The sequence below is a fragment of the Peromyscus maniculatus genome, chromosome 6 (assembly GCF_049852395.1).
Source record: "Peromyscus maniculatus bairdii isolate BWxNUB_F1_BW_parent chromosome 6, HU_Pman_BW_mat_3.1, whole genome shotgun sequence".
NCBI classification, from domain to species: domain Eukaryota; kingdom Metazoa; phylum Chordata; class Mammalia; order Rodentia; family Cricetidae; genus Peromyscus; species Peromyscus maniculatus.
Window position 1 is genome coordinate 119,007,534 of NC_134857.1, and position 12,349 is coordinate 119,019,882.

General features: G+C 36.8%; 1 protein-coding gene across 1 annotated transcript in view; it reads left to right on the forward strand.

Annotated features, from left to right (window-relative positions):
* Stpg2 (sperm tail PG-rich repeat containing 2) overlaps positions 1-12,349 on the forward strand; it is a 467,029-nt gene that overhangs the window by 260,080 nt on the left and 194,600 nt on the right. The window contains exon 12 of the mRNA XM_042280009.2: positions 6,873-6,991. Coding sequence (XP_042135943.1) covers positions 6,873-6,991 — 119 coding nt within the window. The remainder of the gene's footprint in view (positions 1-6,872; positions 6,992-12,349) is intronic.

Sequence of the window (12,349 nt, forward strand, 5' to 3'; positions counted from 1 at the left end):
GTTATATCTCACTCATCTGAATTTTCAGAAGATAGATTTATTTTAGGATCACTATTTCTTTTGATATTTGAGGGGAGAAGTTTTTGATACTTCAATATATTTTGGACAGAAAAATTCTAAACTGTATCTCAGAGGTCTAAAACAGGGTTTCAGTGAAATTGTGTTTTCTTGGTCTGAATTGCAGAGAACACCGCTTATTCTAGGGGTATGGATGGCTGCAAAGAACTTGCCTTTGGGCACATCTTTGTGGTGGCTCACACCTTAATCCCAGAATTCCAGAAGCTAAAAGCAGCAGCATCTCCAGGCTGAGGCCAGACTAGGCTCAGAGTAAGATGTCTCAAACCCCCACAAAACAAATCCCACAAAGACACAGTTGGGTGATTCTTATGCCTTTGATCTGTGCACTACGTTTTGAGGAGGATTAGGTAAAAATACACAATGCTAGATATGAATATCTTTGTTTTCAATGTCCAACATTTCAAGCTATGTAATAGCTTTAGGTAGAAATGAGTGGTCTGTAACAAGCAGGCCCGTAGATTATAGGTGTGATGCATGATAAGAAAACCCCTAGCTATTTGAAAGAAAATATGATATAAAAAATCCTACTATCATTATTGTTGGTTGACCTGAACCTGTAGTACTTAATTGAGAAGAAGTCTTGGAAGAATATTTGCAGAATTCTCATGGTAGTGATGCCCTCTATAATTATGGGATAGAGTTCATATTCTCTATGAATAAAGAAAGGCATGAAATAGGTGTTACCAGGAATTCTGGGGAGTCCAGGTGGAGCCATCACATGATAGCTTAGAAATTGGGTAGGTATCCCTATTGGGGTTCTTAGTTTCATTAATGAAAGAAAAATTAAGAGGACTCAAATGGAAGCTCAAGGACAGAAAATTTGTTAGAGTTTAAAAAGAAAACCCCAGGGCAAGCAAACTGTTCACTTGGAAACTGTTGCCAGGGGAAGAGAACAGAGAAGAGAAGAGAAGAGAAGAAAGCTTCGCTGTATGAGATAAGCTGGCATGAAGGTCTGCCACCATATGGTGGGGATGCTAGCATTAGAGAAAGGACAATGAAGCCCAAATCATTGGAGGTTTAAAGGCAACTTAGACTTCACCTATCATCTGAAATAAAAAGAAGACAAGGAAAGGGAATGATTACACCGTTGGTAGATCCAGCCAACCCTCAGGGCCACTTGTAGGACGGCTAACTCTTAACAGAGATGAGACCTAGATGTAGATTCCATTCTTTACTATAACAGTGGTCTGTGGTTCCTTATTCTAGTAGAGCATGCTCAGGAGATCATGGTAATCACAGGGCTCTGTTCCATGAAGAAAAGGTCTTATTCGTACTTAAATCTACACATACATTTTGGCCAAAAAAGAGCACAGAGCTTTCTGAGATACTAGATGTTTGTTAGTTAACCATTTACTTACTTATTTTTTGAGATAAGATCTCTGCATACAGGCCAGACCAGCCTCAAGCTCATGATTCTTTTGACTGTAGGCATGTACCACCACATCTCAATTAATGTAAAAATAGATGATAAAGCACAAAAGCTGTTCTATTATTTTAGTTATTGATGAAAGCCATTCATGAGTTGCATACTTGTAGACTGCCACATAGTTTTAAATGAGGGTGGCTTCCTGGGTTCCTATAATTCATACTGGAATGCTGTGTTATAATGTATACATCTTTAAGTCTAGTGAAATTTGCTTACAAAATACTTATATTACCAGAGAGTAAAAATACTTTTGTTTTAGAAGCAGTTTAAAAATTCATTTGACAGGGCTGATAGATGCACATTTTGATAAATATATACTGTAAAGGCCCACATATAAACAGCCATTGGTTCCTGAAGCATTATGTTGGTCAAGATAGAGCCATATGATTATATATTTATATGTTATCACAGCGACAGCCCTATTGCTTGTTCATTGTGAAGAACAAGTGTTTTAACAGGAACATGGTTTAGGTAGACTAATCCCCTAATCTACTTGGTTTGGAGTATACTATTATATTCCATTTCTTAAGGCCCCTTTGACAGGAATTCCTTGGTACTCTGTACTACTTTAAGATATTATCCTAAAATATTCAATACTTAGGGAAGTATTTAAAGAATCATTATCCTTATGCCTTCTGTCTTTGAATATGTAATAGTGCTGGGCAGGAGAGATGGCTCATTTGTTGAAAGGCTAAGATCCACAACCAGTAGAACAAGTATGCAACAGTATTTTGAATTTGGACAGCAAAGTTAATGAGATAGTGAACACAGACATGAGAAATTTCTTAAAATTTATATAGGTTTAGTCTGCATATTTCCTCATCATTATCTGCAAGCTCAGTTTCATAGACTGAAACACCTTGGTCATAGTCTGAAGTGCCATTGGATCAAATTGAATCTTAGATACAGTAGAAAACAGTAAATCTCAATATGTCTCTAATATGATGGTGTGGTTTAAGGACTCCTCTTTTCTTTGGTATTTCATAATTTGTAAAACCAAATAATAAAGTCACAGTGATAAAATAAGTTGTACGAAGTATGAACTCTATACTTGATATTTTAAAACCATGTTACTTAAGTGAGCTTTTTTCTCATTTAAAAAAAATCCTAAAACTGTGCCTACAGATGGAATATTTACTTTTCAATGGGTTTTTAATAATCGTTACATGATGTAGAGTTCATTATTATTGAGTAAGAATGATTTCATGATTTCTAAGTATTGACTCAGCATAGAGACAGTCATTTTTAAATCAGAGATTTTCAGATTTATTTATAGAAGTGGTTATTTTAGTGTCCACTCTTATGTACCAAAATGGTCACACTGAAGGACTGTGAGAACAGATTTTATTTTAGATTACTCAGTGTTTCTGTTCTCTACTGTTTTTGCCCTGTGGCATTGGCTGACATTTCATAGAGACTGAATTGGCAGAGGGCTGGAAAATATGTAATTATAAGAATCACCTGCTATGGAATTTCCTATTATATACTAGTCATGATTCAGGCAGACTTTTCATAGATGTTGGATGAGAAGTTTTCTTCTTCCAAAACCTGTGATTAAAACATGGCATTTTGTGTATAAATAGGAGATGAATTCTGAACAATCCAGCTGTGAATTGGAGCTGGTGTAGTGATGTAAGTCTTTGACCTGTATCATATAAACAGCAGTATACATAATTGGAATTTTATTTTAAGATTAAGTGCAATAAATCTTTTTAGACTCCATAGCTTAAAACAGACCAAGTGCTAAAATGCAGGAAGAAGAATGGTGAGGTATTTTTTTTTTACTTGATACCCCTCAAAGGAATTCCAACAAAAAGAAATAAATCTACCAAATTACACTTGAAGAATTTCATATATATATATATATATGTATATATATATATACATACACACACATATATATATACATATGTATTACATGTGCAGAATATGTAAAGAATCTGCTTAATAATGAGTGAACATGTTTATCAGTGTAGCATAGTAGTAAGTGCAGAGCACAGACTCTGTATTTTCATAATTGAAAATAAAATGTCCCCATACAATATTGTTTGGATAATAGCCTTACCTGTTGCATTGACCTTTGTATGTCTGGGTCAGTAACATTTCAATTGTCAATTAATTAACTGGAATTATATAGCCAGTTCCCAAAGGCAGTTCTTTTCTGTTTACTACAGCAACACATGAAATTTTGTGCATAGCTTAATTTGCATATGAAAGTCTGTCTTTTACAATATTTTACTCAAATATTTGTGTTGTTCTGCTACATTCTAAATACATACAAATATCATCCTACTGTCATCTATACTGTTATTTTACAGTAAGAAGAGATATGAAAAAATACACGTGCCTTGGTAGATCATTACCCATTAGCTTCCTACAATGATCTTTTAGCTTTGGATAGCTGTTAAGTTGATAGGGGTTGTTTGAACTAGAGACTGGACGTTTTCTTCTCCATATTTTGAAATGCTCTCTACAATGAGTCAAAACATTAAAATAATTCATATGAATGTATTAGTTCTAAAAAGATATTGGACTTAAAAGCATAAGGAATGCATGCTCATAAGTATATAGTTTTGAATGAATGTTGACTAGAGAGATACAGAAGCATTATATTTAATATCTTTGTATTTACTTTACTAGCTCACTGTTTATGTTCATTGATGATACCCTATGCCCCCAAATTACTTTTATAATCCTGGAGTGACTCCTGAATTCTCCTGTTATAATTTCACTCATTGCAAATGTTCTGAAATATTCCACACATCCATGGTAAGGAAATCTTCATGAAGTCTATCTTTTCAAAGTGTTTGATTTCATAGAGCTCTTTCTTGAAATAGAGTATTTGGCATGGGGCAGACCTAGTGAACATTGGTTTGACTAGGAGAGGAGCAAATTAACCAGTCTATATTTACACTATCAACTTTTGTAATCTAGTCACAATCTGTTCATCTGTTCAATAGATTCTCTTCCCCCTTTTCTTCACTCTCCTTTCTTCTACTGCTTTCTTAACGTTTAGTCTCTTGTGTATCTTTCTATTTCCATACACCATCACTGAGAACAGCTTCAGCCATTACTCCTGTGTGATTAACTGGATTCTTTGTCTCCAGATCAGTTTCCTATTGGGCTTTTGAAGTTACTATTGTCTTTTTGGTATCATTACTTGGATACCCTTTCAGCTATTGCAGATAACTCATTCTCAGCAAACTCAAGATGCCCCTCTCTAATGTCTTTTTGCCATGCTTCCCTTGCTTTGGTCATAAGCTTAATATTTTCATAGATATTGTATATTTTTATTTTCTCCATTAAAAAGATTTGATTTATTTATACCTGTGCATGTACAAATGTGTGTGGGTGCTTGAAGAGGCCAAAAGAAGGCTTTAGATTCCCTAGAGCTGGAGTCATAGGTAGATGTGAGCCACCTTACTTGAATTCTGGGAACCAAACCTTCTTTCTTCATCGTTTGTGACAGCTGCAAGTGCTTGTTAACCACTACGCCCTGTGTAACCCAACCACCTAAGGCCATCTCTCCAGCCCAGCCACCTAGGGCCATCTCTCCAGCCCAGACACCTAGGGCCATCTCTCCAGCCCAACCACTGTGGTGGTATTGTGTTCCCCAAAATATTGTGTACTTTAATAAACTTATCTGGGGTCAGAGAACAGACAAGCCACTAGTTAGGCAGTGATAGCACACGCCTTTAATCCTGGCATTCCAGAGATAGAAATCCCTCTGGATCTCTGTGAGTTCAAGGCCACATTGGAAACAGCCAAGCATGGTGACACGCCTTTAATCCCAGAAAGCCAGCCTTTAATCCCAGGGAGTGGTGGTAGAAAGCAGAAAGATATATAAGGCGTGAGGACCAGAAACAAGAAGATTTTGGCTGGTTAAGCATTCAGGCTTTTGAGCAGTAATTCAGCTGAAACCCATTCCGGATGAGGACTCAGAGGCCTCCAGTCTGAGGAGACAAGACCAGCTGAGGATCCGGCGAGGTGAGATAGCTGTGGCTTGTTCTGTCTCTCTGATCTACCAGCATGGACCCCAATAACTCACCTCGGGTTTGATTTTATTAATAAGAATTTTTAAGATTCCTGCTACAAACCACCTAGGGCCATCTCTCCGACCCAGCCACCTAGGGCCATCTCTCCAGCCCAGACACCCAGAGCCATCTCTCCAGCCCATCCACTCGAGAGCCATTTTTTTCCAACTGTATCACTATAGATTATTGTCTTTTTCCAGTCACTCTCCATAATTAATGTTTTTGTATTTCTTAGAGAATACTGACTTTCTCTTCCACACTTACAAATGTTCATAAATACCTTATTGGCATTTCTGAAATGGACCATCTTCAAGTTGTCTCTTCCTATAATGTACTGTCAGATTTTGCTTTTAAACTACAACTTTCTCATGTGTCTCCTTTATTCTAAAACACTTCTTAAATAAATTTAGATGTTTTAGAGAGTTACTGTGTGTGTGTGTGTGTGTGTGTGTGTGTGTGTGTGTGTACACTCATGTGCATGTATGTACAGGTCATTGGAGCTCAGAAGACAACTTGTAGTAGCTGGTTCTCTCCTTCTACCATATGGGTTTAAAGAATCCAACCTAGGCCATCAAACTTGTTGGCAAGTTCCTTTATCAACTGAGCCTTCTCACTGTCCCATGTAAAACTTTTAAAAGATACTTACTATCTAGGAAAGTAGAACATTTTCTTTTTAAACAAAAGACTGTGGGTAAAGCTAACATAGAATCCAAGCAAGTGAAGAATGGAGTCTGTATCTATTTAACTTAGTATTGAATTTCCTATACTCAGCTTTATATGCAAAATAGCTTCTTATAACTTTAGGGGCATTATAACATGGAAGTTGGGACCCATTAAGTTAGGTACAATATTTATTTTAGGATAATGTGATTTCCACTCAAGTAATCTGTGATACATTGTTCCATTTAAACTGTCTTTGAGCTGTGATATATATATATATATTATATATATGTTGTCCAGAATGCTGTTAAATCATCTGTCTGCCTCTTCAAATCTTCATTCTTCTAAATGAAGCTGCCACTACTCCCTCACTGAATGTGAATGAATATTTGGGAAATAAATGAATTAAGTATATTTTTTATGATGTGTCTCTTGAGGAATTACAGCTTTGTCTTCTTTTAGGAAATTGTTTCCATATTACATTTAACAACTGAGCAAGTAGACATAATCATTTTATACTTATCATGGTTCAAATTCATTAACTATTTAGAGAAACTTTATAAGAACAGTTGTTTCTTATTTTGTAGATTACAAATACAAACCTAAGAGTCATAGCTAATTGACTAAAGTCGGGAAGTATAAACCTACTTTAAATTTATGTTCTTTTCTCTTAGGACCTGCAACATACAATCCTATCAAAATGAAGTCCTCTGTCATAATCTCCTTTGTTAAAGGAACAAAACGTTTTGAACCTTTTCCCAAAGAGTTCTCTCCTGGCCCAACGACATATGAGGTTGGTGAATGCTTTCTTTCACCTATGACATGAACAGAATCATTTCTGTAAAGTATAGGACATGTGCACATTAAGTTATTTCTATGTGTTCACTAATACTGACTAATCAAAACCTTTTACTTGAGTAAGATATTTTTGAAGATGTATTTTCACATTTTAAGAAAAACGGTTGAAGAATTATAATTTTAACATTATATTAATTTTATATTTGTCTTTTATACCATTGATATATAAGACATCCATACTTTTCTATAAATTTAAAAACTATATGGATATTTTTTTATTTGTTTTAATGTATATTTATTTTTTTAATATTTTAATATATATCATTTGGCTTCATAATGAATGGAGGTCTTCTAAGCTGAGGACCTTATGAGTGTATGGCTTAAATCTATGTAAACATTTGTGGCAATTGTGCTTATGTTAGGTCTTTATAATCCTTTTGAGTGTATTTTATGGGATTCATTTATCTATCTATCCATTTATTTATTTATGTTTGGTTTTTCAAGACAGGGTTTCTCTGTGAAGCAGTCTTGGCTGTCCTGGAGCTCACTCAGTAGATCAGGCTGGCCTCAAACTCACAGAAATCTGTCTGCCTGTCTCCCAAGTGCTGTTAATTAAAAGCATGCACCACCACCACCTGGCAATTTTATGGGACTTTAAATGAGCAATTGTAAGCACCAGTACTTACTTACCCGGCCACAGTTAGCTGGTGGAAATGAATCTTAATGAGGCCATGATGTAGAAGTCTTAGCAAGACTGGGGCTGAGACAGGCTTATTGTGAGCACCCAATCTTTTTATCCCCCATATCAGAAACAATACAATGGTGGTCGCCAGGATCAATTCAATAGTAGTTGCCAGGATGCAATGATGTTTGCAAGCTACACCAAGAACAGAAGATTAGTGTCTAATACCAATTGCCCTGTCAACCTTCTATGTGCTTCGCTGGCTTCTAGGGAATACAGGGAATCACAGGGTGGCCTGAATGATTCACCGACTGAGGGAATGCCTTGGTTTCTCAGGAACTGAAAGGCACCAAGTGCCCAAGAAGCCATGGACCTTAACATGAAAAACCTTTAGGTGTGCCTCTCAAGACAGCTAGACCAGGCCAACTCCATGATTCCCCGCAAGCACTGGTATTAGTTATTTCTGTGTTTTGTAAGGAAGCTCCTTGTGCTGTACTTAGAGTCTACTTCTGGTGGAATGAATGCTGTAGCTCCTGCAGGCTTTATTGGACACATATGCAAACACTCAGGCCGACTTTATGGCACATGCGTCACACCTGTTTCTTCATGTGTCACTTTCTAAGTAAAGTGAAGTTCTTGTAGGTAGCATATCATTTCAGCTTCTATCTATGTTCAGGTTTTATAAATCTTTAAATGAAAGAGCTTAATATTACATTTTCATTCAAAGCTATTATTTGACAGGTAAATTTCTTTTTCTTGTAATTTTAAAACTTTTTCTGGATGCTTAACATGTCCTTTGCTTCTTTCTTTCTATTCTAAAATGCTATTTTTCATTTTGGTTAAGCAGTATACATCAGAAGTTTTGATTCCATTCTTATTCTTTCATTTTGTCCATGGTAACAGTAACTTTTGTGCTTTCTATATTGTAATGATGTTTATTGCCCCTTCTCTTCCCAATCTAGGCCTCCTTCAAGCTGTGAGTGTGTGTGTGTGTGTGCAAGACTCCTCTTGTGGTGATGTGTTTCTTCTGTTCCTGATTTATTTCTCTATTTCTGAATAAGTTCACTGTTTCATTTCTTCTAAGAGGAGTTGTTGTTTCATTTCCTTTAAGACCGTGAGTATATAATACTCTCTGCTCCTTCCCTGGTGAGAACTTGCTTAGTTTCTTTGAGATTTCTGTAAGTGTGGTTTGATGCTTTTCTCTTTGTGTTGGATTTTGAGCTTCTGAGTACAAAATACCTCCAAGATGACCTTTTGTCTGAATGTAACTAAGGCCTTTGGTACTTTGTGGACCTAGATGTCTATATTTTTTCATGATTTGAGTAAATTTTTGCTATTATTTAATTAAATAGGTTCTTCTCCTTTCTTTTTAGAACATTAGTAATGAGAATACTTACTCAGTGGTATCTCATAAGAATGTTTTCATTATTTTCTTATGTTTATTTATTCTTTTTTTATTGTTCTGGCTATTCTTTTTTTTCCTTTTATTTTATTTTACAATATCATTCAGTTCTACATATCAGCCACAGATTCCCTCGTTCTCCCCACTCCTGCCCCCCTCCCCTTCCCCCCAGCTCAACCCCTATTCCCACCACCTCCAGGGCAAAGCCTCCCCTGAGGACTGAGATCAACCTGGTAGACTCAGTCCAGGCAGGTCCAGTCCCCTCCTCCCAGACTGAGCCAAGCGTCCCTGCATAAGCCCCAGGTTTCAAACAGCCAACTCATGCAATGAGCACAGGACCCGGTACCACTGCCTAGATGCCTCCCAAACAGATCAAGTCAATCAACTGTCTCACCTATTCAGAGGGCCTGATCCAGTTGGGGGCCCTTCAGCCTTTTTAGAACATTAGTAATGAGAATACTAACTCAGTGGTATCTCATAAGAATGTCTTCATTATTTTCTTATGTTTATTTATTCTTAAGGGTTATATTTCAAGACCTAATCTTCTACCAAATTAAATCACTTCTTAATTTTCTACCTGGGGGTTAAGATTTGGAAATATGATTTGACAGTGGGCAAGGATTTTTTAAGGGTAGAGGTGTGGAAAATTAATTTTCCTAGAGAACTTGAGAGTCTGTATTGGTTCCAAAGAATTACTTTCAAGAAATAAGAAGATGTTCACTACATAATCTAGACTTCCGTTTTAAGCAAACTGGCTCCATTTTCTAAATTTAATATGTATATGTTAGTATACAATTACATTATAAAAATAAGTTTCATTGCTTAAAGTCAAAAGAGGAAAAATTTAAAGCTACATATATAGAAATGGCAGTTTTATTGAATTAAGAGAAAACGGACAAAAAAATTTTAATTAACTTAATTTTCTGCAACAAGGATTAAAAACTCTCACAAATATGGATGATATTTGTGATATCATTCATAAAGATATTTGTTGTAAGACTTGAGTGTAGGAAGACCCATGAGTTGCTATTATTATTATTATTACTTATTATTATTACTTCTAGCTCATGGTTATATCATTTCATTTCTACCTTCTAAATATTGACTCAGTTTGATATAGGCTCTGAAAATCTGAAACAAAAATGTTCTTTAAAGTCTATAGTTATTCGGTAAGGGAAATATATAAATATTTTCATTATAATAAGATATTTGTAGTATTGGGAATAGATGAGGCATACAAAGGTGTATAGAGTGAGAAAGCTGGTCAAAAGGAATCAATAAAACTTGACAGTATTTTTTATAAAATATGAAAATGTTATGGGACTTTTCTTTTTAGAGAAGCAAAAAAACATGATATAGAAAAATGAAACAAGATATACAAACTCATAGAGGCACCAAGAAAGACATGGGGATCGCCCAGTGACGGAGAAATGGCTGAGATCTACATGAACAACCTGGACATGAGTGGGAGTAATGAAGGGCGAGGGTCGAGGGAAAGAGAGCCTGTGGGAGCGGGAGATCCCAGCTGGATCAAGAACAGAGAGGGAGAGCAAGGAATAGGAGACCATGGTAAATGAAGACCACATGAGAAAAGGAAGAAACCAAGTGCTAGAGAGGCCCACAGAAATCCACAAAGATACCCCCACAATAGACTTCTGGCAATGGTCAAGAGACAGCTGGGACTGACCTACTCTGGTGATGGGATGGCCAAACACCCTAATTGTCATGCCAGAAACCCCATCCAACGACTGAGGGATCTGGATGCAGAGATCCACAGCTAGGCCCCGGGTAGAGCTCCGGGAGTCTAATTATTGAGAAAGAGGAGGGTTTATATGAGCGAGAATTGTTGAGACCAAGGTTGGATAAAGCACAGGGACAAATAGCCAAACGAATGGAAACACATGAACTATGAACCAAAGACTGAGGGGCCCCCAACTGGATCAGGCCCTCTGAATAGGTGAGACAGTTGATTGGCTTGATCTGTTTGGCATGCATCCAGGCATTGGTACCGGGTCCTGTGCTCAGTGCATGAGTTGGCTGTTTGAAACCTGGGGCTTATGCAGGGACGCTTGGCTCAGTCTGGGAGGAGGGGACTGGACCTGCCTGGACTGAGTCTACCAGGTTGATCTCAGTCCTCAGGGGAGGCTTTGCCCTGGAGGAGGTGGGAATTGGGAGTGGGCTGGGGAGAAGGGGAGGGGGGCAGGAGTGGGAAGAAGAAGGGAATCTGTGGCTGATATGTAGAACTGAATGGTATTGTAAAATAAAATAAAAGGAAAAAAATTAAAAAAGAAAAGAAAAGAAAATAGAAAAAACATGATATAGAAAAATGAAACGAGATATACAAAGTCATAGAGGCACCAAAATATACAAAATTCTTGACAAACAGCAATTTTCCTTTGTACTTAAAATAAAATGAGTGGGTGAGTATTGGACCTGTAAGGGTATAAGAATACAGTTTTAAAATAGTGATTTTCTCTTCTCTGAACTATGGACATTGACGATTTCCTTTGTTACTAGATATTAGATTGTTACTAGGTATTTAAAAATGCTGAGAATTATAGTAACATGAATCAAACTAAATAAAATTTAGGTTTTTAATATTTAAAACATGACTGACTCTCCTCTATAGTTTCCCGCTAAATTGCAAATATATAATAGTAAAGCACACAGATACACACATGTACACATACAATTTTGATATTAGATAAAGATAGTTTCAAGATTTATTTTCCCCAAAACATGTATTAATCGGTGCAGAAATGGTTTATTAACATTTTAATTTTAAAATCTGACAAGCTTGCTACTAAAATTTCAATTGCTTTAAGGTGTGTAGGTCAGTATTTCATAGCCCTTGGAAATGTGTCCTGTAATTTTGCTTTTAGGATTTTCACTTCACGCATAAAAATCATCACGTATTGCTTAACGAGAGTTGTTATATGCTACCTGTCACCCGTCACTATAAAAAGAATGTCTCTAACTCTCCATGGACTCTGGCCTTCCTTTAATTCACCCTCAGTTGTGCTTAGAGCAGCTTGGTTTTTTTTTTTGTTGTTGTTGTTTGTTTTTTTTGGTTTTTCGAGACAGGGTTTCTCTGTGTAGCTTTGCGCCTTTCCTGGATCTCACTTGATAGCCCAGGCTGGCCTTGAACCCACAGAGATCCGCCTGGCTCTGACTCCCGAGTGCTGGGATTAAAGGCGTGCGCCACCACCGCCCGGCGCACCTTGATTTTACTAGTCCGTCGACTTTCCATTTTCTGCATTTTGGGGAGA